The sequence below is a fragment of the Podarcis filfolensis genome, assembly GCF_964270895.1.
Source record: "Podarcis filfolensis genome assembly, chromosome: 5".
NCBI classification, from domain to species: Eukaryota; Metazoa; Chordata; class Lepidosauria; order Squamata; family Lacertidae; genus Podarcis; species Podarcis filfolensis.
The window spans coordinates 6953456-6980869 of NC_139608.1; the positions used below are offsets into that span (position 1 = coordinate 6953456).

The window sequence follows — 27414 nt, forward strand, 5'->3', positions numbered from 1 at the left end:
TGTTTCCGTGCACTGCTCTGGTTCGCCAGAAGCGGCTTAGTCATGCTGGCCACATGACCCGGAAGCTGTACGCTGGCTCCCTCGGCCAATATAGCGAGATAAGCGCTGCAACCCCAGAGTCGGACACGACTGGACCTAATGGTCAGGGGTCTCTTTACCTTTTAAGGTAGTCTTTATGTGAGTATATTGTATTCAATTATGGGGTATCAGAGTTTTTAGGGGCTAACCAGGCTGGGATAGCTGGGATAGCAGGCTTTTGAATGTCTGATGTAGATTTTTTCAGTTTTGTTGTTCTGCATGGGACAATGACAATGAAGATTATCGTATCGTACCCCCTCCCAAGGGACATCTAGTCCAGCCCCCTGCAATGCAGGAATCGCAGCTAAAGAATCCCCAGCAGATGGCCATCCAACTAGTCTTATAACCCTCCAAGGAAGGAGAGCCCACCGCCTTCTGAGGGAGTCGAACAGCTCTTACCATCTCAATCTTAGCACCCTTTTGGGGTTATCAGCAAAGCACCTCCCCCTCTCCCACCCTGTCCCTCTTTAGGCGTTTGGAAATGTCTGCAGTCCTGTGGTTAGTCATCCAGCTGCCTCCCTCGTCTTTCAGCTCTTCCAAAGATGCTCTGCTGCAGCTGCCAAGCTGATGCTGCACCACCAGAATTAGGTGTGAGGTGCCTGGCCGCCCACACAGGCCTGAGCATCAGAATGATGATGCTCCCCTTGTATTTCTATTAGCTCTGCATTACAAGGAGGGCGGGGGGAATAAGACTCTGTGTGCACAACACCATTAGTGTCGCTCATGACCTAGATTTATCTCTCTTTTGGACTGGGCTAGTGGAGGAAATGTAAGCCTCACTCTTCAGCTGCCACTTTGGGAGCAGTTGGCGTTAATTTGGTTCCTTTCCCATGTGCTCTCTGGGGATTTGTCAATTCATCGCTGAAGGTTTGCAACAAGCTTGTTTAAAAGGGGTTGGAGAAATCTTCCTCAAGGTGAGCCGTGAAGTCTCTGACAGGGAGCTTGGAGGCCGGGTGGCATGAATGTGGACCCCATTGTTAGGGTACGGGCAGGACAGTTCCTAAAAATACAAGTAGAGCCCTTCTGGATCAGGCCAATGGGCCATGTCGTCCAGCATCCTGTTCTCGCAATGACCAACCAGATGCCAGTGGGAAACCAGCAAGCAGGATCCGAGCGCAAGAGCAACTCTCCCCTCCTGTGGTTTCCAGGAACTGGTATTCAGAAGTGTCGCTAGAGGGTCGCTATCATGGCTAGTAGCCATCAACAGCCCTCTCCTCTGTGGATTTTTATAATCCTCTTTTAAAGCCATCAAGGCTGGTGGACAGCACTGCCTCTTGTGGGAGCAAGTTCACGATGCGATGCATGAAGAAAGGTTTTATTTTGTCTGTCCTGAATCGTCCAGCATAATAATAATAAATTTTATTTATATCCCGCCCTCCCAGCCGAAGCCAGGCTCAGGGCGGCTAACAACAATAAAACAGTACAACAGTACAACACAACACAACACTCTAAAATCATTCATTATAAAATTAATTCAAATCAAACCAATGGCAACCATTGGGCTAGAGTTCTGTGAGGATTACCAAAGGAGGGGGGGTCAGACTGTGCCTTGGCCAAAGGCCTGGTGGAACAGCTCTGTCCTGCAGGCCCTGCGGAAAGATGTCAAGTCCCGCAGGGCCCTAGTCTCTTGTGACAGAGCGTTCCACCAGATAGGAGCCGCAGCCGAAAAAGCCCTGGCTCTAGTTGAGGCCAGCCTAACCTCTCTGTGGCCTGGGACCTTCAAGATGTTTTTATTTGAAGACTGTAAGTTTCTCTGTGGGACATACCAGGAGAGGCGGTCCCGTAGGTACGAGGGTCCTAGGCCGTATAGGGCTTTAAAGGTTAAAACCAGCACCTTAAACCTGATCCTGTACTCCACCGGGAGACAGTGCAGCTGATATAGCACCGGGTGAATGTGATCTCGCAGCGAGGACCCCGTAAGGAGTCTCGCTGCAGCATTCTGCACCCACTGGAGTTTCTGGGTCAGCCTCAAGGGCAGCCCCACGTAGAGCGAGTTACAATAATCCAGTCTGGAGGTGACCGCCGCATTCAGCTTCCTTGCCTGCCCACAAGTGCTGAGGGAGGGAGAGAAACTTACCCACTTTTGCTCTGTGATGCATAACTTTATAAACTCCTATCGTGTTGCTTCTTACCGCAAGCGCTGCAGTGTTTTCTCATAGGGGAATTGCTCCATCCGTGTGAACATTTTTGGTTGCCCTTTTCCAACTCTGTAATATCCATTTTGAGGGGAGCTGACCAGAACCGTATACAGTATTCCAAATGTGGTTGCACCATAGATTCGTATAATGGCATTATGATATTGGCAGCTTTATTTCAGGTGATCCCTAGCATGGGATTTGCCCTTTTCACAGTCATAGTACACTGAGTTGACATCTTCACTGAGCTCTCTATCATGACCTCAAGGTCTTGTTCCTTGTCCATCACTGCCAGTTCAGACCCTATTAACATATATGTGAAATTACCGGTACATGTAAATGATGGTGTGTTATCCCCATAAAAGACACCCACCCACACGTGCACATGCTGGTTCAGTCTTTGAGCTGCTGCACCCTTGGTGGGTGAGAGGCATATAGTGGGGACTCTGTGACAGGGAAGTCATGACCTGACACCGCCTTGCTTAAAACTCGGCTGCTGTAGTTTTCGAAGCCTTGGCAAGCGCATGCTGGAATCTTCTCCGGAACGGAAGCTGTGGGCAGCACACAACGACTTCACTGCTGTACTCCTGTGTTAAAGTAGGTCATGTGAGTCAGTCCTGACTTGGGACATCTTATAGTCTGATTGAAGCATTTTTCATTTGAATCTCAATTAAAAGGCTGTGAGAGTAGGTGGCAGATGGGTGTTGCGTTGCAGGGATGGGACTGGAATATCTCCCGGAGGGCAGGGGACTCAGAAGGTATTGCATGTGTCACTGCTTAGCCCATTTGCAAAGCTTTGCAATGGCCTTTTCTCAGACTCTTATTTAACAACTCGCCATAGGCGACCAGGAAGTTCATGCAGGTGAGTGCAAGGGATTCTGTGTGGGCAAGTGAGCAGGCTGGGGGGGGGGCATGGGCCGCTCCATCCCTCCTCCATTAAGCTGCTTGGTGTTACATGCAAATGAAGTAATTTTGTTTTTCCTCTTGCAGCAGCATGGAAAGTGAATTACTCTATTCCTCCTCCTCCAGTCTGCTTGGTGGAGGGCTTCTATTTTTTAGCTAATCCCTTAACATGCTGGTAAAAAGACAGCAACAATCCCTAGATTCAGGTATGTAGCTGTGTTGGTCTGACGCAGTAGAAATGTATATAAAAAAATTGTCCAGTAGCACCTTAGAGACCAACTAAGTTTGTTCTTGGTGTGAGCTTTCATGTGCAAGAACAAACTTAGTTGGTCTCTAAGATGCTACTGGACAGGTTTTTTTATTTTTATATATATATTTTTACTGCGTCAGACCAACACGGCTACCTACCTGAATCTAGAACCATGGAAGGCACCACATTGAGCCACATGAAATGGAAGTCCATCAAGGTATCTGAAGAAGTGTGCATGCACACGAAAGCTCATACCAAGAACAAACTTAGTTGGTCTCTAAGGTGCTACTGGACATTTATTTTTATTTTATATATATATTTCAACAACAATCCCTGCAGGCTAGCAACTTGCATGTGTTAATTTACAAAACTGGCTTCTCTAGCTGTCATTTGCCACCCATAGGCTGTCCATGCAATTTACTGGAGTATAGTAATCTCCCTGCAGACAATCTGATGCCTGTCTTCCACTCCGCCATGAGGCTCACTGGGTGACCCTGGGCCAGTCACAGTCTCTCAGCCTAGCCTACCTCAGAGGATTGTTGTGGGGATTAAATGAGGAAGGGGAGAACCATGCATTACAATATGAGTTCCTTGGAGAAAATAAGTGGCGTATAAATGCAAATGAATGAATGAATGAATGAATGAATGAATGAATGAATGACTCTGTGTTTAATTCCACCCATAAAGGTTGGTTGCAGGCAACCCTTTGGAGTTACACAGAATGGTTCCTCAACTTGGATGTTCAGGGAAGGAGGAGGGAAAGGGGGTCTGTTTATGATGTGTTGGGGAGAAGAGACACGCTTGTGGCAGGTGATGGTGGCTGCTCAGCATTTCATGCATTCCCAAGCATTTTTCTGCCTTCTGCACTGGGAGGCTCACAGCCATAGCAGAGCATCATTGAGGTGACAGCAAGCTGAGGGAGCTTCATTTGTAAGTACAGAACCATGTTCTGTCAGATTCTTTCGAGAACGTTTGGAGATGTGTGTCAGGACCCCGAGAAAGTGTTACTACCATCCCGGCACACGATGAAGACTTGGCTTTTTTAATGACACTACGGTCCGGAGTTATCGTTGATCACAAACCAAACCCCCAGAGATGCTGTGATTCAGGACAGTCAACTTCGTCACAAGCTGAATAAATTGTGCAGCAGGTCTGGGGTTTGTGCTAGAGCCCTTTAGAGCCATTCAGTGCCTGCAGCAGGAGAACAAGGTGTAGCTGTTTTGTACTGCGTCACCTGCAGAAGAGGAAGGGGCTTTGTTGGAATGTTTCTTCAAAACACAAGTCCCTGCACCTAGAAAACTAGCATATTTTGGGGGAAAGCTAATCCAGAGCTTGCTGGTTTTAACTTGCTAGTTTTCTATGGGCAGGCAGGGCATGGGTGAGGTGAAATATAGGAAACTGCTTTATATCGAGCCATTTCATTAGCTTGTTTAGCTCAGTATTGTCTGCAGTGACCAGAAGTGGCTTCCCAGTGATTCAGGCAGGGGTCTTTCCAAGCCTCACCTGGCAGTGACAGGAATTGGACCTGGGTCCTCTGTACCCTTGATTCCAGATGTGTGCAGACTGGCAATGATCACATTCAGTGGCGAGGGTGGTTGCACTTTGCATATGCTCAGAGTTCTGCTTGCCTCTGCTCTTGCCTCATCATGTCTTCCAAGGCTATGGTCTACCAGCAAAAAGCAAATTCTGGGGCCGAATCCTGGCTAAATGCAAGCCTTGGGCTCGCCTGCCCAGGACTTGTTTAGCAGCTGAGGCGGAACAGAGCAGCTGGTCTAGTGAGAGTCGGAAAGCCATGAAGGGCAAACGCTGCTACATCGCTGTTGGGAATATTTCTCGCCGCTGGAGAGAAGCTTTCCCTGCTGTTAACCCCGCCGTTTCCATCCTTCCTCTGCTTGCTTGCAACAGTCTTTTGAGGGTGTGCTGCAGGAAAGAGTCTCCCTCTCCGCTGGCTTTATGTGAAACGTGGCCTAGGCCACATTACTTCCACTCCAAGCGCAACGGGGAACCCGGGCAAGCATTCAGGATATTCCATGGAAACTGCCGGAAGCCACAGCCAAGTCAATACCATCTATTGGTGCTTGCTTGTGCGATGGAAGTCCTGACGGGTGATCGATTAGCAGGGTTAGATTGGGGAGACAGGTGTGGGTTCCTGTGTTTGTGTGTGTGTTGTGTTTGCTTTTGAGACTGTGCTTATGACTTGCCTGGGTCTTGAGCTCCATTCTCAGCATTCTGCAGCATCTTCCCAGAGGGATGGAGTAGCTTATTCTCCTGGCTTTTGCTTCTTTGTCCTGCTTTGACTTGCTGCCTCCCCGATGGAAAGAGGCTGTTTTAGAAATGCACTGAGTTGTGAAGAAAGCTTCTATGGTCCCAGGGTGGGGAGCGGGAGAGGAGGAGATGGAAAGGTCATGTGCGCTTTATCCCTCTCCCCCACCCCCAGTACATGCCCTGGGATAAACTGGGGTAGCTGTAACCCTCACTATTACCCCAATTTATCCCAGGGCATGTACAAGGGGGAAATTGTTAAGTGCACAAGACCTTTCCTTCTGCCTATAATGTGCATATTTCCTACCAGGATTTGTGTCCTGCCCAATAACTAAGGCTCTCTGGGCACTGAACAATGCAACTTCGAAGCCACAGCAATTTTAGAAAAGCGAGTGGCAAAGCAATGATCAGAACTGAAAAGAAAGGAAGAGGCGAGAGAGAAACCACCACCAGCAAACCATATTTTTTAAAAACCAAAGAAAAGCTAACCCAACGAGCCTTTTAGGTGGAGATTTTTATCCCAATCTGTTATCTGTATTGGATCTGAAATGATTTTTATATAGAGAGAGGTAGCATTGTTTTAATTGGCCTTTAAATATACGACATTAAATCTATGTTTTTGCAGGTTTATGTTTTTTAATTGTTATATATTTTTTTGTTAAACGACTTTAATATTTTTCAGAGGAAGCTATTCAGGAATGTAAAGAAATACTTCCTTCCCCTGTGTCAATAAAAATATATTGACCTGTGTGCGCTATTTCGTATAATGTAGAAGACCATTTTGGCATTAAGTGGTACATTAATTAGAGGATGATGATGGAAACAAATTTAATAAATGCATCACACCCATTCCATAACTTGGGGCACCACCCTTGAAAATAATGCCCTCTTTCTAATGGCTTCCTCATTTGGCAAGTGCATCCAGAGAAGGGCCTTTGAGATGACCTAGGGTTTGAGCAGCTCTTGCGAGAGGAGGTGGTGCTGTGGGAAACATAAGAACATTCCTAGTGGATCAGCCCATCTAGTCCAGCATCCTGTTCTCACAGTGGCCAACTAGATGCCTGTGGGAAACCCTCGAGCAGGATTCTAGCACAAGAGCAACTCTCCCCTCCTGTGGCTTCCAGAAACTGCTATTCAGATGCATTACTGTGAGGTCCACAGTTCATACAAGGGCTGCCTTAAGACATCTAAAGCTTCATAGATTAAAAATAAAAATCCACATTTTGAATTGGGCCCAGAAATGGACTTGTGTTGGTGACAGGAAAACCCTGTTGTGATATGATACCCACAGTCAGTCCCTGTTGATAACTTTTCTGCCGAGTTTTGGGCCAGCCAAAAGGGGTACCGTTTTGCCTTGTGCTTAAACATGTAGGGGAGGGGGGATATATTAATTTACCTTAACTAACCACTGTTTAGAATTTGGATTGCTGTTCATTAGAGGTAAAATGCAGCAGCAGGTACACTGAGATGTGCCAACAGCTGTGACATAAAGGCTTGCCCATAAAAACCCAGGTTCTGTAATCTTTAATTTTGAAAAAAATAAATAACTAGGGCAGTATCCAGCTAAGCATTTTTGCTAGAAACCTTTGGCTACAGAACACAAATTCTCCTCCTCTCCCTATATGCCCCCTGTGAGTCCCCTAAACATGCTCTGGAGGGCTGGGGTAAAAAACCTAATGTGTTTTAGGGGGTGGAGTGCACAGGGAGAGGAAAGGAGAGGGAGAGGAAGTTTTATTTCACAACAAGAAGTGTTTGCGCAAGAGAAACTGTTTAGCTGAATACCACCAATAGGTTTTGGGGGGTGGGGGGTGTTGCATTGATGTGTGTACAATCTGCATTTCTAAACTAATCAATCAATTAATTTATATACTGCCTTCCATCCGAAGGGTGGTTCGCAACATAAAAGCACAAATACATCACATAACAATAATGATAAAAAATACCCCCCCACACACACAAAGAGACACATTTAAAAGGCCATAGACTGTTTAACAGCCAAAGGCCTGGCTGAAGACGAATGTTTTCACCTAGTAAGTCGATAGCATTTTTGCTGGGTGCAAGCTTAATGACAGGGCCCTGGAGCTGAGAGCAAGTGACCCGTGTTTGGCTACACAGTGAGTCTTGGCTAAACGGGGACTTTTAAGCCCAGGTTGAGGAGGACCTCTCTCTCTCTCGGCTGTACTTTCCTCACTGAAACTGTCCAACACATTATGAAGTTGAGATCGTTTGGTAGAGCGCTTCCATGGTTCAAGGTGCATCAAGGACTGACTGCACAATCAATAATTGCAGCTTCTGTGCTTCTCTAGTTTTGGAGAAGGGCACAACTCTAGAACAGGGAGAAGGGACCTGTGGCTACAATTCCCAATATCCCTGATCAATGGCCAGGATGGCTGCGTCTAATAGGAGCCGGAGTCCACTGACACCTGAAGGTCTACAAGGTCCTCATCCTTCCTCTAGTGGGGTGGGAGTTGTCCTGCTTGGTCAAGTTCCACCCACCACCGTTGGGAACCCCTTTCAGATACAATACTTCACTTATAAGTGCCTCAGATATTTCATGTTTATACAGTGGTACCTCAGGTTGAGAACTTAATTCGTTCTGGAGGTCCATTCTTAACCTGAAACTGTTCTTAACCTGAAGCACCACTTTAGCTAATGGGGCCTCCTGCTGCTGCTGCACCGCCAGAGCACAATTTCTGTTCTCATCCTGAAGCAAAGTTCTTAACCCGAGGTACTATTTCTGGGTTAGCAGAGTCTGTAACCTGAAGTGTATGTAACCCGAGGTACCACTGTATTTTCCAATGGAGTCATGAGGACTCGATCATCATCTTCATCAGGGCCTTCACTCATTGAGACCCTTAGAGGCCCTAAGTACTTAAAAGATCTTGGTGCCCCCATATATATCTAATTCAAAATAATAATAAACCATAAAATAAATTTTAATTTTTTGAAATGAAACAAGACCTACAATAAGATGGAAAATAATACTAATTTTTGTATACTTCCACTTTATTTATATTGGGGGTGGGGGCACGGATCCTACTTTTTCTAATGGCAAAGTCTTTGATCAGATCCTCAAAACTAATCTTACATAACACCTCTGCTTCTATATTAGTAGAGATAAGGAATCCAGCCTGCATTGTTGCATAGTTGTTCTGTTGGGATTCTTAATATACTTCCACTGAGAAAATGAATGCTCAGCTGAGCAATTTGTGACCATTAATATTAAAAATCAGGCAATGGAAAATTTTCTGTGGTGTCCCCCTTCCCTTGATGCCCTAAGCGTTTGCTTATTTTGCTTAATGGTTAATCCAGCCCTGGTATTGATACCCACACATATATATTGGGAGCCATTGCACCTCTCTGCTCTTAAACCTAGGGCCTACGACCTGTTAACAATTTATAGATGTGGGGTGGGGGGGTCTCACCTTCTGAACCAGAGTGTCTACTGATTTATTCTCTGCTCATTCAATGTCTCAGTTCCCCTCTTCTATTCCTGGAAGTGGCTACTTGGGTTTCAGGCAGCAAACTCCATGCAGGGAATCTGGTTGGCCTTTGGATTTCAAGCTTAAAGATGTGATATGCACAATGGTGTGCCCTAGTGTCTTGGAAAGCCAGCTCCGGGCATCCCCATTTCAATTCTCACCAGAAGCAGCAGGGGGTGACCTTATACCAACCCTATTTTCTCTCAAGCCCACACTCACTACTCCTGTATGTATAATGTGGCAATGCCTAAAGTTTTATGGAAGGTCCGTAGCTCAGTGGCAGAGCACATGTTTTGCATGTCAGAAGATTTCTAGTTTAATCCCTGGTGTTTCCAGATGGTGGCGATGGTTCGAGCCCACCCAGGGATGGCTTTGGGCAGGATCCTGCATTGCAGGGGGTTGGACTAGATGTCTCTCGGGGTCCCTTCCTACAATTCTATGACTCTATCTTCTGCTAGTTCAGAAAAGGGGAACCTTATTACTTCTGATGGCAATTGAAGCCGTATGCCAGTGGGTGACTGGAACCCATATGACCTAGACTGGTGGTTGGGGTGAGGCCATTCACATGCACAAACACACTTTTTCTTAGATACAAGCTCATGAGGCAGATGTGTATGGGGAGGAAGGAGTTAACCCTCCTCACACACCGTCCTCCAGCATACAAGGTTGCCTCTTTGCAGGAAGGATTCAAGCACATAGCAGAACTTCAGGTTTGCACACTTAAAGTGGATTGAAGCTTTCTGCCACCCCACTGCAAGAAATTAAAACCACTTTTTATGCTTTGGAAAGTGATGAAGAAATGCACCTAAAGGTGTGGGAGAAATGAAAGACCTGCTAACATACACACCCTGGACAATCAGGGTGAATGCTTCATAGCCATAGAACTGCCCCACAAACAAATCAGAATGAATGTTCAGTGAAGACCAGACATAAGCTTTGTGCAAGGAAATCTGAATAAGCAGGTCATCTGGAGGACCCGCATGGTGCATTCTCTCTAGCCTGCCCAACAGTTGTTTGGTGGGCTTGGGGAGGATGCAAGGACCCTCCCTCACACCATCTTCCATATCACAGTTGTGAGGGTTGGTGGAGCACACACTCAGCAACGTCTGGTGGCAAAGGGCAGCTTGAGCACTCCTGCACTGAAGCTCCCCAAAGGCCCTACAGGGCTCCCCATGTGTGCTCAATGGACCAGTGGTCTGAAATCATCCAAGGCAACTTCATAGGTTCACATGGGGGCTTTTATATTGGCCTCCTCTACAAGGCTGCTGTAAGAATTATGGAGATCATGCATGTGAAGCACATCCGTCGCTTCAAATGTCCTATACAGGAAGACTAAGTACTTATTTATATCTCTAACCAACTGGTGCCTTTGGAAGGTAAGAATAGCATTATAACGGCTTAGCCCAAGGTCCACTTTGTTCCCAGCAATGGCCAGGGAGACATCTTGGCACTCCTAAGCAAGGTGCGGAGGTTGATTCTTATCTCTTGTCTCCAGGATCTGTATTCAAGGGGATATTATCGCTGGACCTGAAGGTTCCATTTAGTTCAGCTGGCTAATAGCTGTTGATAGGGTCTATCCTCCCATTGGTTTATCTAATCCTTATTAGAAAGCCATCTCCGCTACCATCGATCTGTCAAAAGATGGGCTGCTGATCTTGGAAAGGTCTCTTTTCCCTTCAGACTCAGCAGCGGCCTGTGATGGGTGACTAACAGAACTTCAAAAGTAAAACAACAACCACAGAGGTTATCTAACCTCCTTATACTTTGGTAGAGCTGCTATCAGCTCCTTATTAAAGCGGTGGGGGGGGGGAATACAAATCTGCAAATCCATGGTGTGTCTTGCAGTATTAGAAGGCTTAGGGATGTGAGGCAAAGCAGAATCCATTTAAAAGAAAACATGTACAAGTAACTGGTATTTGGGAGGAGGAGCAGAAAAAGAAGAAAGCCCTTTTTAAAGTTGCACAATGTACAGATTTACACTTCATAATAAAAGGAAATTTTTCAAAGTAAAAAGAAGAAGAAGAAGAAGAAACCCGCCTGCCCAAGATGAACTGCTTGAGGTGAACAACATGATGGTGCCCTTCCCTTGACACATATAAAAATTGACTGGGCTACCAGTTGAACCAAACTTCCCTAATGGTGATGGGGCAGCACCCTCCCTTGTCATTGAGGGGAGTGGGTTGGCTTAGCAGGCGAAGGGCAGTTTTCCTGGCACATGAAATTCTGCTCACCAGCATTTCTCCAACATCTTGCTCTCACCACCACTGCCATCATCTGCTGTCTGAGGAAGCTGCCTCACTTTGCCTGACAGTAGGGCTGGCCTTGGTGAAGTGAGAAGAGAAGAGAAAGCATACACACATTACCCTCTTGCTTCTTTGACTGTCAGGACAAGCATTCACCCTCATTAGTTACTAGAAGTTGCTTATTCTATACTCTTCAGGTTTTAGATCAGGGGCATGGAACGTGTGACCTTCCTGTCATTGTTGGACTACAGTTCCCATCATCCCTGATCATTCATCATGCTGATGGGAGTTAGAGTCCAACAACATCTGGAGGCTTCAGGCTCCCCATCTTTTCTTTTCATCATGAAGCAGCAGCAGCAGCTGTGAACCCCCAAAATCCAAGTTCTGCATCTACAACCTCCTTTCACCACAGAGACAGCCCAAACAAAGCCTCAGGAACACATGATGAGGTCCACACTTGGCAGAGGTGGATGGCCTCACAAATTATGTGATTTCCCATACTGAAGTAGGCAGCAATCTTAATTTCCTCAAGGGAAACATAGTAAATATGTAGCTTTCAGAGTCCTGCTCCCAGTATAAGAATTCTACTAGGATTTATCAGCTGATGACCCACCAAGATTAGTGAAGGGTGACTGTGATTGTCCACAAGCACACTTCCAAGTATCTAAACAGCTGTTATGAAGACACAAGGAAGACAGATGGTTAACACAGATCTATAGTCCCTGAATGGAGGAAGTGAGTTTTTTGTAGCTGCTGTTTTGCTGAAAACAAGCAGCACAATTCTTAACCATCATTACAATCTCATTGAATTTTGTCATTAGATCAGTCCTCTTAATGCTACTGTTTCACGATGCCTTCGCTGGATCTCATGCTAGTGAATTCTACCTGCTAATTATGCATTGTGAGGAGAAGTAAGTGGGATCCTGAGTGTTAGAAGTATTACATCTTTTTGCTGCTGGTGATAGCTGCTTGCTTTAGTCATTAGAACTCCTAGGAAGAGGTGTTCAATGGTGACTGTCTGGGGATCTCAGGTGCCAGGCAATGTGATTAATTAAATATTGCTATTCAGGAGGGGGAAACTGGCCTGTGAATAAAAATGTCTGATTGTAAAGCACATCCCTGTGCTATACCAGCTGGGGATGAGAGAGCCCGAGGCATTAGGAAAAGCATCAGCAGAGACTGCAGCATGACAGGGAGATTGGCACAGAGGCTGAAAGACAGGGGCACACTCTCGTGGAGCACACAATGACGCCCCCCCCCACTAAAACAAAAAATTCCTGTAGTCACAAATAATTTCCCCCAGCCTATCTGCCATATGTTTCACAGGGTCTGAAACACATACACTAGTATTTTTGGAATTGCAATGGTAGGGGTGTTCAGAGACTGCAAATATAGCTTGATTAGAAACAGGAGTGTTATGTTTGTGATTTCTTGTGGGGGGGTTGTATGTGCATGCACACACATGACTCTGTTGATGCCTATGGCTGTGTGTGCAATGCTGCACATTTGTTGGCAGGAGCGTATGTGCACACTTACTCTGACTATGAATCAGTAACCTTTTGTGTTGTTCTCAGTACCTGCATCGATGTCACAGCTGTCCAGATATGGGTATGTGTGTGTGTTGGTATATGTACCAACTGATTTGTGTGCTGAATGGTTTGCGTTGCCTTGTGTGCATCTGTGTGTGCTTGGGTCTGGCCCTGAATGGGCATGTGTGGTCAACAGCAGTATTTTCCCTCCCCGAATGCATGTATGGAGCTTAGTGGCTCACTGTGTTGCATTATCAGATGCATTGGCAGGGACTTTCTGCCTGGAGGTGTGCAGCATGAGCATTTTCAGACAAAAACAAACCAACCAAACAGTAGCTAGGTTACACTAAATAAATCAGACTGGTTTCAGTTTTGTGTGTGCATGTGTTTTGTTTTTTATGGAGACCAGATCAATCCCAGGGTGAGCAGGAGAAATAAACAGGCCTGTCTCTCCCTAGAGTCCCTTCTCACTGCAAACATTTCATAAGGACATTCTCAAGGCCTCCCGCTTGGAATGGATCCATAATCTCACGAATGGCTCCAAAGGTATGAAATCCCACCTGTCCCCAAGCAAAACTACCCAAGGACCTGCTAACCATCATGATAATGTCTCCCTGCTCCCTGGGCCACCAGGTTCTGTTATGCTGCTGTCAGCCCACCTTCCTGATAGAGACTACAGACAAAAATGCAGCAGTATTGTCTTGTTGGGCATCGACTCCCTGCACAATGCAGATGCCTCTGGGACTGGCCTCCTAGCAGAGTTCTGCACCACCTTCTGTCTCCACAGAGTCCTTTTCCTCTCCCAAAGGCAAAAAGGGCAGCTCCTTTGAGAGGCTCTGCTGAAATATTTAACATCCACAAGCTGCTCAGCTGCTTGAATTTCTATTTCTGTCTATCAAGCAAAACTAGGTCATTTAGTTCTCGACATCCCAATCAGGCAACTGCAGAGATTTAGGCTTCAATAGCTGAAATATCTGCACAGTTGAATGCCTGGGTCTATCCACACAGTTCATACACACTAAGCCTCTTGCTCAAGAGAAAAACAGAGAGGTGGTACCTTTTTCCAAGGTCTGCAGCCCAGCAAAGTTTTCAGCAGGGTTTCTATAGGATTCCTCAGGAGAACACAGTAATGCTTTTTAAACAACCTCTCTAACAGGGATCTGAGCCCTTGGCCAGTGGTAAAGTTGCAGTGGCAGGTTTTGGTCTGATATAAGCTGGCTTGTAGATCATGCACAATCTTTGCCAAGGAAGATACCCAGAACTGGCTGCTTCCATTTCAGTACATGTATGTATTTATTCATTAAGTTTTGTTCACCAGTACAGTGAAAAATGGCATTAAAATTTACAATGGGTCATTCTTAGAATGTCATGACAATAATTTTTGTTTTTTTGCTTGTCTTCATAAAATGTCGTATATTATTGAAAAGATGAAGGTTTCTCATGCACAACGGACAAGAATAAGCTTATTTTAAAAAATAAATAAATTAAAGTACAAAATTAAAAACAACTCTGAACATCCCCTTCTAATAAAGAGGCATCAAATAACCAGCAAGTTATCTGAACACATTCATAAACAGTGCAATAGTATTTTTTTTTCTAAATTCTTCATGTTCCTACAAAGTCCATCAACAAAGCCATTGATCACAGTATAAGACTCTTTAAATACATTTCTTGTTAACGATGATGTGTGCAAAACCTCAAACACATTCAAGAAGTCCTGTCCAATACTGATATATAATTAAGAGCGCCAACTATTTCTCTATATCTGCCTTCCAAGGGGGAAATCCATCTTATAAAACCTTTTCTGTCTTGCCTTTATGGGGAAGAAAAAAATACAAACAATCTTTTGATGCAACGTTTTTGACATTAGACATTAGCAGATTGTTGTTAACAAATATTCAGATATAAAAATACAAATATGAGGAGTTTCTGTTAAAAAGAAGCGTGCCATAGTGGGATGACTAGTGGCACCAAGACGTGGCACCAAGACCAGGAAGCTCATGCAAAAAAGATGGAGCAAAAATGTCTCTCGACAGCAAAACAATCACTGTCTTTTATGTTATAGTCCATCCATGTCAGAACCTCTGTCTTCCACTCAGCACTGCTGGCTTTGGGCTTTGGGTTTGCTGGTATTTTGCAAACGGGCTGGGGTTTTACAGGTTGGTGTTATATTTCAGGGGGGGAGCTACTGTGTATTACGGGATGGTTGCCGGTTTGGAATATAGACGCCATGACTGCAAACACGATGAACCTGTTATATTTAGAGAAGTGTGCGCGCAAGTGTGTCTGTATAAGTGTGTGTATGTATATTCGTTTCTACGTCTATGCAGATGTCAGCTACACAGCCACCCCGAAAATGTGAAAGGCGTAAAGTGCATCGCTACAGGAGACCTCCCCCCCACCCTTAAAAATGGAGAGAGCTGGGCAATCCAGTGGCTCAGAGCTCTCAGAGGAACAGCACCTTCAAATCGTGGCATGGAGGGGGTCGCCCAAGCCAAAGAGGGGACTCTACACTGCTGCTGCTGAGGGCTGGACAGAAGGAATTGGGGGGGGGAGGGCGGGATGATGGAAGGTTCGGGCACATGGGAAAACAGGCAGCACCCCAGCACGGGCGCAGGGAAAGGCGCTGCTGCAATGGACGGCTCCACAGCAAGAGCCTCCAAGAGGATGGTGCTGCAATGGACAGCTAGCTCCCCGAGCTGCAGGCGCGTCGGAAAGATGGTGCTGGAGCGGACGGCTCCGCGCGTCAAGCGATGGTGCTGAAATGGACAGCTCCCCAAGGCGCAAGAGCTCCATTCCGCAACGGAGGAAGGAAGGGGCAGGTTGGGGGAGAGAGAGAGGAAGCCCCTTCAAGAAGGGCTGTTGTTGAAGATGCAACTCCGGGGATGGGCATCGTGCATTGGTAACCAGGACAGAGTTGGGTGGCAAGGTCTCTTTGTCCCTTATGCTCTCCGTTGGATGCGGAGGAGGGTGAGATGGTGGCCCCCGTCAAGTGACCTCTTCGGGCTGGGGGTCTGCGTTGGGGGTGGAGGGTGTTGCCAGCAGCCTCATCTCCTTCCTTTTGCTTTCCTTGTTGTCCACAATCCCAACAAACATGCGCAGCCAAAAGTGCTTTAAAAATTCAGGGATCAGTCTGCAGCTGGGTGCAGGCGCCTTCCGTGCTGATTTATACCCCAGAAGGCGACTTGTCTGTCATCCCCTTCAAGACCTCGTCTATTCTATCGTCTTCGATCACCACTGCAGGGACAGGAGAGCAAACGCACAAAAAACACGCCGTCAGAATGGAAAGGGGGAACAGACACGCGGGGTGGGGGCCTCATCCTGCGTACTTAAGACCTGGCGTTGGCCACACTTAAAGCACCCCCCCCCCAGTCTCGCCGCTCCTTTGGGGTAGCTATGGGGCTGGATCTCCCGCCCTCCCTCCTTCGACATCTGGTAATGAAACCCGCTCCAGGAAAATGGCTCCCCATCCCTCACAGATGGTGGCTGGCTGCGGAGCGCAGAGCCAGCGGAGGTGATTAGAGAGGGAGCGCAGCCAGCGGAACGTGCGGGAGGAGATGGGGACCGAGGCGCGCCGGCTCCGGGGCAGCGCTATAGGCACTTAGCCCTGGGGGAATGTGGGGGGGGGGTCTGGGCTGGGTGAGGAGAGGAGTAGTGATGACTGGAATTCTTGTGGCAAATGGCTCAGATCGGAGCTCAGCTTAAAGAGTGCGGTGGAGGGGCGCTGAACGAGGGAAAAGACTCCCCACCAAAAAAACCCACCCTTCTTTCTCCCTTTCCAACAGATTCCGCCTGAGGCACCCCGGCTAGGATATGTAACCACAGCGACAGGAAAAAGCGGGGCGCGCGGGATGGGGGGTGGTCAGCCTTGTCGAGGTTGACTGAAGTCCGGCTCTCAGGGGTGGGGGTGAAACACTTCCCTTTTCCTTCTCCTGCGCTGGCAGCAGATGGGCACTGGGGAGGGACTGGGGAGGGAGGGGTGTTGTTGTTGGGGCGCACGGGGAAGGTGCCCCGAGGTGTGTACCCAAGCGAGCAAGCAAGCAGCCGCGCGCGGACGATGCTCCTTACCTCGCTTGGCTCTGCCAATCTGGCCCAGCTTGGGGGGCCGCTTGGACTGGTTGCCCCAGGAGTTGGTGTCCTGCAGGCGGCAGCTGAAGGAGATGTCTCCGACTTCCGAGTCGGTGCCATAGCGGGCCACTTTGTCGTCGTTGTAGGGCAGGATCTCAGACATGGTGCTGGCGGCGGCGGCGGCGGCGGCGGCGGCACCTGGGTCACTTTCTGCTCCACGCAAAGAGAGCGAGACAGAGGCGGGGGCGAGGCTCCGAGAGGATCAAGAGGCGCTGAGCAATGGGGCAGGCGAGCAAAGGAGCCAGCGAGCGAGCGCGTGCGGCGTCCAGCAGCCTCGACGAGCGTCTGAGCAGAGCGCTTGGGACTACCCTACACCATAAAGGAAACCCAGGCGGAAGGATGAAGTCATGCATCCGGGGCTGAGCGCGCGGCTCGGCGGCGGCAAGGTCCTCCCTCTCCCCCCTTTCTCCCCTCCCCGCCGTGCGTGGCAGGGAAGGGAGGCGGTGACATCAGGAGGCGAGGAAGGAATGACAATGAGGATGCAGCAAACGAGCCCCCCCCAGTGGGGGAGGGGAAAGAGGAGGGGGCGAAGAAGGGTCAGAGAGGGGGAGCCCGCCCCTTTCCAGCGCCCTGGGAGCCCAGACCCCCTGCGGAGCGCGCCCTCTGTCCGCCCTCCGCAGATCCCCTGGGGAAAGCCCTGCTGGGAGCCGCTGAGCCCCTGCCCCCCTCCTCCTCTTCCTCCTCCTCCCTCACCCCCCCCCCCCACCCTTGGTTCCAGGCGTCACTGTGTGTTTCCCACTTTATGCAACAACAGGCAATAGGGAGCTTCGCTTTCTCTTCCGCTTGGGACTCGCTTGTCAGCAGCAAAGAAGATTCCTTAGAGCCGTAGACGCGGGCACGGCGCGGTCTCAGCCTGCAACGGCTGCAGTCACCCGCTGCTTCTGAGCATGGGCAGAGGGCTTTCCTCTCACCGATGAATCGCTACGGGTTTCCCACTCAGGCACAGTCTGGAAAGTCGTCCAGGAGTGAGGGATGAATGTCCAGGGTCAAGTGGTCTGGAGTGGAAGTGGGGGAAGGGAGTCCAAGCAGATCTGAACCCAGCACTTAATATAGTGTTATGAGTTCGGGGAGGGGGGTCAGTCTAGATGATACCCTGTGCCCCTTCCTAACCTCCTAACCTGTGGTCCTGTGGGGGGGGGGTAGAATCCATAGGAGGAAATCAGCCCATCCAGCTCCCTTGTTAAGGTAACATCTTTGTCTGGCTTGTGAACTACCATGATGCATCATAACCAAAGACGTTGCTCTATGCCACAGAACAAATAGGTGGGACTCCCCACACCATCCTAGCTGCTACCTGCAGAACAATAGCCAGATAATTCATCATCATCATCATCATCTCTCTGGTGATCACTTGTAGCCGAGTAAGATTGCCTTGCATGAACATTGTCTTAAAAGTGAGTGAGTCAGTAAGTGACTGTGGAGGCCAATTCTGGATCCAAACGTCCTTCCACAGTGGGGACATAGGTTTCTGGGTGGGAGTTGATCAGGGTGAGGGTTTGCCAAAAGTGTCTTCCTCTTAGCACATTTCTCCCTTTCGTCCTGAGTTCATACTTCATCAAAGTCTATGACACCTTTGGTAAAAGCTGTTCTGCAATTGGAAGGCTCACACCCATAAATGAAGAGCACAAAACAATACAGTATGATGCAATTCCCACAGCATCCAGTGATATAAACCCATTAGTATCAGCAGCAAATGAAGGCTTGGATGAACAGAAAGGTGTTCAGCACACAGGAAGCACACAGTGGTCAGCACATTCCTTATTTCAAAAGGAAACCTGTTCCACATGGCAGACGCCTTCATGCTGAAGGCCCAGCTCCAAGTATTGAAAAATGGATTTCAGGAGAATGTGGCGCCATCAGCAGGGCCTCATCAGATGAATGTAGTGGCTGCACAGGTCTGTAAGGAGCAAGTCAGTCTTTCAGGTAACCTGACTGATTTATTCAGGAAACAGAGAATATAAAACCAGCCATTTATTTTGGTGATTTTTAATACCAGTAGCCAAACTTGGTGTTAATCTTAAAGAAGGGTAGAATGGAAAGGTATGGAATAAAATGCATATAAAGTGTCCGGCTGCATCTCTGCAGGGTTTCAGACAGAGAAGCTTTCCAAAAATTACCTGGAAATGTAAGGGATTCAACCTTCTGTATGCAAAGCAGTATGGTAATTCCTGGATACCCCAATGGGATCCATCCCAAATCTTTGGGATGGGGTTGTAGACCTTTTGCCACCAGTTCAGCTCTAGTGGCACGCAAAACAAGCTGTCAATATGCTGTAGAGGGAAATGAGGGGCAGGTGGGGCTCATCCACCCAGGGAGGCAGCCCACCTAGAAGGTGGAAAACTGTGGGACATTTTTGGGAGAAGAAAAGGCTAAGGGGTAACCCCTACACAAATCCAGAGAGGAGTCCCTAAGACAGTTGGATGGTGCATTGTATGCCTTCTTGCGGCAGCTCCTGCAGCCAAGCTAGCGCCAAATGTCTTGCTCTGCTTTCCTTTGGACCACGTCAGTGTGACTGAGAGGGGAGTCTTGTTGTCTGGGCAGCCAGACACACTGACCAGGTTTGTGCCTCAGGGAGGTCACAGGTGCTGCTCACACAGAGGTTTGACTTCACCCCCAGAGGTGCACTCTTTCGAGACAGACAGATGCCAGCAACAACTGTTGGGTGGAAATGTGCCAGGAGATGCACATTTGAATGCAGTGCACTGGAGACAGCTTTGCAGTCTTACTCAGGTGCAGTAAAATATGCATAAGACACCTGGGCTTGGCAACTGCATGTGACGGCATGTGCCAATTCATGCCTGTACCCCAATTCATACCTATAAACAAGCCTGTTCACATGCACAGATCTCTTTAGCTGGGTCAACGCATCAAGCAACAAAAATAAGGAGCGTGAGTAGTGCTCTTTTCTGTGGGAATGTTAAGGAAGGTAGGAGAGGATATATTGTTTTCATATTATCCGTCCTCACTCACGCTAGTGAGTAAACAGAGCACATTCCCTTTACAACTTATTGGAAGCAAGTTGATGATTCGTTAGAATCCTTTGATTAAGCAATCCAGTCCCAGGCATGTTTCCCCTTTATTTCCCTCTTAAAATAATAATAACACAACACAATCTTCTTTAAAAGTAAGAATAAAGTTTTACTCACATTCAGTTCACAGCAGTGATCTGAAGGCAGGCTTGATCTCATGGTTACAGTGAAAAGAACCCTGAGCTACATCTCAGACTTTCTGCTTGTGGGCTCCATCCTATTTGAAGGTTGAGCCATGCTCTGGCTAAGAGCCAGTAGAGTGAGAGTCTAAGAGTAAGAGAGTAAGACTCCAAGAGAGAGGTGGTTGCGTGACAAGCCCTTTTGGTTTGAATCTGTACAACGGGGTGAGCTCCCGTTGCTCTGTCCCAGCTTTTGCCAACCTAGAAGTTCAAAAGCATACCAGTGCAAGTAGATAAATAGGTACCATTGCGATGGAAAGGTGAACGGCATTTCCGCACGCTCTGACACTCATCACGGTGTCCCGTTGCGCCAGAAGCAGTTTAGTCATGCTCGCCACATGACCTGGAAAAAGCTGTCTGTGGATAAATGTCGGCTCCCTCAGCCTAAAAAGTGAGATGAGCACCACAACCCCATAGTCGCCTTTGACTAGACTTAACTGTCGAGGGGGTCCTTTATGTTTTACCTTTTTACCTGGTCACATACAGGGTGAGGAAGCTCCAGAGCAGGTATGACAGGAAGTCCTCCCTGTCTGGAGCCACATTCCCCTGTGTGTCCATTCTAGGCAACAGGAAGATGTTGTACTTGACAGCTCTAGTAGTAATACATTTTCTGGGGGTAAAGGTAAAGGTAAAGGGACCCCTGACAGTTAAGTCCAGAAGCGAATGACTCTGGGGTTGTGGCGCTCATCTCACTTTACAGGCTGAGGGAGCCAGCGTTTGTCCACTTCCGCAGACAGTTTTTCCGGGTCATGTGGCCAGCATGACTAAGCCGCTTCTGGCAAAGCCAGAGCAGCGCATGGAAACCCCATTTACCTTCCCGCCGGAGCAGTACCTATTTATCTACTTGCACTGGTGTACTTTCTAACTGCTAGGTTGGCAAGAGCTGGGACCGAACAACAGGAGCTCACCCCGTTGTGGGGCCTCAAACCGCTGACCTTCCGATTGGCAAGTCCAAGCGGCACAGTGATTTAAACCACAGCGCCACCCGCGTCCCTTTCTGGGGGTACTCAAATGTTAAAACTGTGACACTTACTGTAACAATTTCATGGTGAGTACTGCAACCTTTTTGTGCGTGTGTTTTTTAAGCACTGGGCACAAGTAGCAAGACAATCTGGGAAACAAAAGCTTGCTTGACAGAGGTGTCTGCCTGCATGTGTATATAACACTCTTACTGTTCATTGTATTTTAAAATTTATCCTCCAAAAAAAGAACCATGACAGCTTGAAATGCTTTTGGGGCATCAACCTTTTACCTTAAAGCTCTGATGCCCCTTTTGTGGCTTCCCATTCCCCCAGCTTTTCCACTGCAATCGAAAGAAACATCTCTACAAATTACCAATTTCCCTCTGTATTATTTTTATACATAAGAACGAAAGGGTAGGGGAGAAAAGAGGGGTCTTAAAAGCATTTCCCTGTCATTGTCTGTGATGTGCCCTTAGCACCTGCTTTTTTTTGTATTATTATTATTTTTGACAGAGACACATGTCCAAGAATGAAATTCAACAGCCCTGAGATTCTGGAACTCAAGACCACTTTTATGTCAGAGATGGAGAAGCCAGCTGTTCTTTGTGAAATCTTTTTGTGAAGCACCAGCTTGAAACACAAAGGCGGCAGAGCGATGAATCAGGCTTTGCACAGCAGGGGGGTTGGGAGGGGAAGGACTTGGTGATGTCAGGAAAACTCTTGAACTTAAGCTCCTACTGTTATCATAATGTCCTCGGACCCGCTGTCAGGTGGGGAGCTCTTTGTGCTGCTTGCAGCCGCAAATGAATCTCTCCCTGCACATATTTGTTAACAGGGATGGAGGGGGAAGGCTGGCAAATGCTGGGCTTCCAGAAGAATTCATGCTGATCCAGTGCAAAAATAATCTCGATGTATTTATAATGTGCTTTCATACCTAAATGGAGAACTCTGTTGAGAACACTCATCTCTAACCACCACTCTGTGCTTTGTTCTCCGGAGACACCACTGTCCTGCGATGTGGTTTGAGCTCAGCAGAACCAAAGCTGTCCAATTTATTTCAGTGGAAGGAACTGATGCACACATGTGCAATCCTTTTCACCCTTTTCCAAGCTGTTCCGATCTTTGAAATGATAGGTGCAGCAGTCTACATGTGCAGAAGTTGCAGATACACATTGGCCTGTGTTCACATGATCTGGGCATCTAGCTCTGCCACTGTTGGCTTCCCTGCCTCCCTCCCGCTCCCTATGGGCACAGCCACCACTGGCAGAGGAAAGACAATAGGCTCTATTGCAGCTGCTCCATTTACAGCAGTGATCCAATTTAATTATGACAGCTCAGGCAAAGACTGGACATCTGACTCATATCATTTACTGATTCATTGAACCAGAATTATAGACTTGTAGAGTTGGATGGGACCCCAACACTGAGTGTCATCTAGTTCAAACGCCTGCAATGCAGGAATCATACATGAAAGATGGCCATCCAAGGAGAGTCCACAACCTCTTGTGGGAGTCTGTTCCAATGTCAAACAGCTCTTACTGTCAGAAAGTTCTTTCCAGTGTTTAAATGGAATCTCCTTTCTTGTAGCTTAAAGCCATTTGAACGCTACCCTCCAGAGCAAGAGAAAACAAGCTTGCTCCATCTTCCATGTGACAACCCTTGAGATATTTGAAGAAGGCTATCATGTCACTTCTCAGTCTCCTCTTTTCCGGGCTAAACATACCCAGCTCCTTCAACCGTTCCTCATCAGGCTTGGTTTCCAGATCCTTGATCATCTTGGTCATCCTCCTCTGCACACCTTCCAGTTTGTCAACATCCTTCTTGAGTTGGGGTGCCCCAAACTGGCCACAGAACTCCAGGCTGGGTGTGGCCAAGGCAGAATGGAGTGGGACTATGACTTCCCTTGATCTGGACACCGTTGGGCATTGTAGTCCAACAAGGACACCACATTGTCTATCCTTGCTATGAATTGTCACCTTTAGGGGTGCCATTATGTAATATGCAGCTAGGTAAATATGCAACTTTATAACCATAATCTATAATTATAACATCACACCATTATATATCAGATAGGCACCTTCCCTTTGTCATTTCAGCACTGTTAAAGGCATTCCTCTTTCAACAAGCCTTCTAAATGGAGATATTTATCCCAGTTGGTATCTGTCTTGGATTTGAATTGATTTTACTTATTTATCATTGTTATAAGAATTTTAAGGTCATATATAAAAAAATTAAACGTTCATAACTGTATATATAAATCACATCTCTGAAACCCCACAGATTAGGTCCTGAACAAATTGACCTCAAATATTTCTCCGCAAGGTCAAAGTGGGAAACCTCTCCATTGTCTCTTTCCTCACAAATCCTGTATTAAGGGCACATTCAAGATATGAACAGGGTGGAAGCCTGTGACCTGTGACCTAGATTCAGGAATTAAGTCGTTATAATTACAAAAGAGTGGCCAAAACCCAGATAATGCAATCAGGGAAACAACACACTCAGATTTCTGTTGTAGACCGCCTTTTTGTGATGTAGATATGATGTATCTGGGCGGTGGTCTTGGACTCCAGGGCAGGCAATCTAAAATGTCTATATAAGGGCTTGTGGGACGCGTGTGGTGCTCTGGTCTAAACCACAGAGCCTAGGGCTTGTCGATCAGAAGGTTGGCGGTTCAAATCCCCGCTACGGGGTGATCTCTCGTTGCTCGGTCCCAGCTCCTGCCAACCTAGGAGTTCAAAAGCACATCAAAGTGCAAGTAGATAAATAGGTACCGCTCTGGCGGGAAGATAAATGGCGTTTTTGTGCGCTGCTCTGGTTCGCCACATGCCTGCGGACAAACGCCGGCTCCCTTGGCCTATAGAGCAAGATGAGAGCGGCAACCCCAGAGTCATCCGCGACTGGATCTAATGGTCAGGGGTACCTTTACCGTTTATATAAGGGCTTGCAGGCATGGCTCTGGGTCCTCCTCCTACTCTCTCCTGCGTGTCGGGGAGCACCCTGTTGCAACAGTTAATAAAGATCAGGCTTACTAGCTGCTTTGCTTCTCAATATTCTCTGGTTGGTCTCTGTTATTTTCTCCTACCGATAGAGAACCTACGAAAGGACTCTATATGGGCTCTTGGGTACCCCAAAAGGGAAAAGGAGCAATTTTTTTCTTATATCATCATATATCTTTGCAGTGCTTTTTTTCAGGGGGTACTCAAGGGTAAGCAGTACTGGTACCTCTCTCTCTCTCTCTCTCTCTCTCTCTCTCTCTCTCTCTCTCTCTCTCTCTCTTGCTATTAAAAAGTGTGGCACTTACTGTAACAACTTCATGGTGAGTACCAGCACCTATTTTTCTAGAAAAAAGCACTGTATCTTAGTCACTTTTTGTCTTAAAAAGTGAGACTCAAAGCAACTTAGAAAAATGAACACTGAAAACAAGGATATAAACAAGGACAAACAATCTAAAATAGACAATATATATACATAACTGATCCAATTTTATGTGAATGCTGTCGTTTTAATCTCTCTCTCTCTCTGTGTGTGTGTGTGTGTGTGTGTTCTCGTGCTTGGGTTTTTCATACTGTTTTTAATTTTTATTTTTTTGGGATGACTCATGGGAAGCAGTTAATAAATGAAATAAAGAAATAATTAACACCATCATCATTAATAAACAAAGGCATCCTGTCTCAGTACAGGTGTCCATTGCAAAGCTCTATTAATACTTCAAAACACACACGACTTTAAAAAAAGAAATTACGTAACTGCAAACTAAGCACCCTGTTGAGTTTTGTCTCTTAACCTTCCCACCTTCTTCTGTCATGTGGCATCTCCTCCAACACAGCCATTGAGAAGTTTTTTTATTTCATTTCTTATTCAATCCAGCAAACAAAGCTATCAAAAGAATGACAAGTCTGTTGCAGGTTCCTGAGAATCTAGGAGTCCTTTGATTGCAGCTCTCCCCTATATTACCTTTGCTAGCCAGGTTGTTAAATGCACAGCACAAATAGACAGAGAATTGGATGGAGGTCTGGAAGTCAGATGCTTTTCTTTCTTTAAAACATTGATCATAGATAAAAAGGGACCCTTCAGAAGCCTGAGAAAGCAGCTGAAGGTGGGGGCAGAAAAGTACTGCAGAAAAAGTGGGAAAACCTCCGCTTGACCCTCAAAACCATTCCCAGGCAACACTCACTCCACAAGACTTGCTCCATGCTATCCTTGAGTGCTTTTACTGGTCTTGAATGTGTCCTTGAACCAGGAATGACTCTTGCTCACTTAGACAGAGAATGGAGAGAGGAGTGTTTGTTTTTGTGCAGAAAACTCTGGCTTTGCAATGGCTGGAATGTACCCTAGTGCACAAAGGTGCACTATGAGATTCTGCATCAGATTGTGCCTGGTGGGGAGAAAGCGGGTGGAGAAAGTATTTTATCCCTCTCCCATGATATACCAGAACTCAGGGGCATCCGATGAAGCTGGGTGACCAGGGTGGACAAAAAGAGCAACTTTTCATGCAGCCCATAGTTAAACTATGGAACTCATTCCCACAAAGAGTAGCGATGGGCACCATCTTAAACTGAACTGAGCTGAGATTAGACAAATTTGGGCTTATGCTCTACATCCACTGGAGACAGCATGCCTCTCAGTACCAGCTGCTGGGGATTGCAGGTAAGGGTTGGGGGTGCTGGAAAGTTGAGGCGTACCTAGGTTCCCCTGTGCCTATGGCAAGGAGTGTCTCCAAATCCAGAAGAGACCATGGACCAGAAACTCAAACAGTTGGCTTTTCGCTGCCTTTTGCACTCTGCCAGTGACTTCCTCCACAGTCCTTGGGGTTGGCTCTGCTCTGCTGGGTCTGCCTGCCTTCCTGCCTTCCTCCATCCCTCTGCTCCCTGCTTTCCCTTCTGCCTCCTTCCTCTCTTCCTTTTTCCTCCCCCTGCAACTCTCACTTGCTCTCTCCATCTTTCTTCCCTTCAAGCTTTGCTGGGCACTCCACTCACACTTTGTAATAGCACTGTGGGCCAATTAGTCATGGGGGGGGGAGGCTCTGCAGGGCTTCTCCAATGACCCACTAACCTTTTGGGCCCCGAAATCACATCCCTTGAGTCATGTTTAGAACTCAGCTACGCCACTGGGTGTGCAAGGGGCCACCCGCACTTAGGGACACTACTGCAGATTTTTGGAGGGTTTATTCCTTAGCCTTTTCTTCCTAGTCAAACTAATCTCTCAATCTCTGGGATTTGTAGGGTGTGAAAGTCCCCTCCCACTATTCTCTTGAGCTGTCTGCCTTAGACTGCAATCCTAATCTCACTTACCACTAAATTCAATAGAACTTACTTCTGAATGGACATGGTTAGGAATGCCCTTTTAACTGTCTGCTGCTGTGTTTTTTAGGCTAATAATTTTGTTTTGCTAACTGGTTTTACATAACTGTTGTGTGTTTTACATTTGATGCAATGCTCTTAAAGGTAAAGGGACCCCTGACCGTTAGGTCCAGTCGCGGATGACTCTGGGGTTGCGGCGCTCATCTCGCTCTATAAGCCGAGTGAGCCAGCGTTTCTCCGCAGCCAGCTTCCGGGTCACGTGGCCAGCATGACTAAGCCGCTTCTGGCAAGGCCAGAGCAGCGCACGGAAACACTGTTTACCTTCCCGCCGGAGCAGTACCTATTTATCTACTTGCACTTTGACATGCTTTCAAACTGCTAGGTTGGCAAGAGCAGGGACTGAACAATGGGAGCTCTCCCCATCACGGGGATTCAAACCGCCAACCTTCTGATCGGCAAGCATATAAATTCAAAACATATATATTTGTAACCTGCTCTCTTCTTCTCCGGAGCACCTATCAGATGCTGGTCTTAGATATTTCTATGTACACCCTCAATGCAAGCAGGCAATGTCTGATGAGGTTCTGACAAGGGAGTGAAGAGCGTTTTGTACTTGAGACCTATTACATCTATATCCTGCCCTTTCCCCCACAGGGTAGGTTGCCCACAAGCCAAACACCCCCCTCCCCAGAGGATGAAAGGCAAGTGGTGAAAATTATATGGATACTTTTTTCCCCCCAGAGCTAAAAGGCGTATGTTACGAAGCCCCTGAGACAGCATCAGGTTGCTTGGCTTCCGCTCAGACATTGAGACGAGTCCCATGATACGTAACTTAATTTAGCATTATAAAATCGACGAGGTAATTGCATTTCCTAAAACAAAAGAAGTGTCAGACCCTTTGTTTCCTTCTCAAGCACTGTGCCTTTGGCTGAGT

General features: G+C 47.2%; 1 protein-coding gene across 1 annotated transcript; it reads right to left on the reverse strand.

Annotated features, from left to right (window-relative positions):
• Positions 1–14154: 14154 nt before the first annotated feature.
• On the reverse strand, positions 14155–17366 carry CAMK2N2 (calcium/calmodulin dependent protein kinase II inhibitor 2). The gene is made up of 2 exons (XM_083613013.1): positions 16951–17366; positions 14155–16119 (listed from the first exon to the last, which is right to left on the reverse strand). The coding sequence occupies exons 1-2, from the start codon at positions 17111–17113 to the stop codon at positions 16049–16051; spliced, it is 234 nt and encodes a 77-aa protein (XP_083469139.1). The 5' UTR covers positions 17114–17366; the 3' UTR covers positions 14155–16048.
• Positions 17367–27414: the final 10048 nt, after the last annotated feature.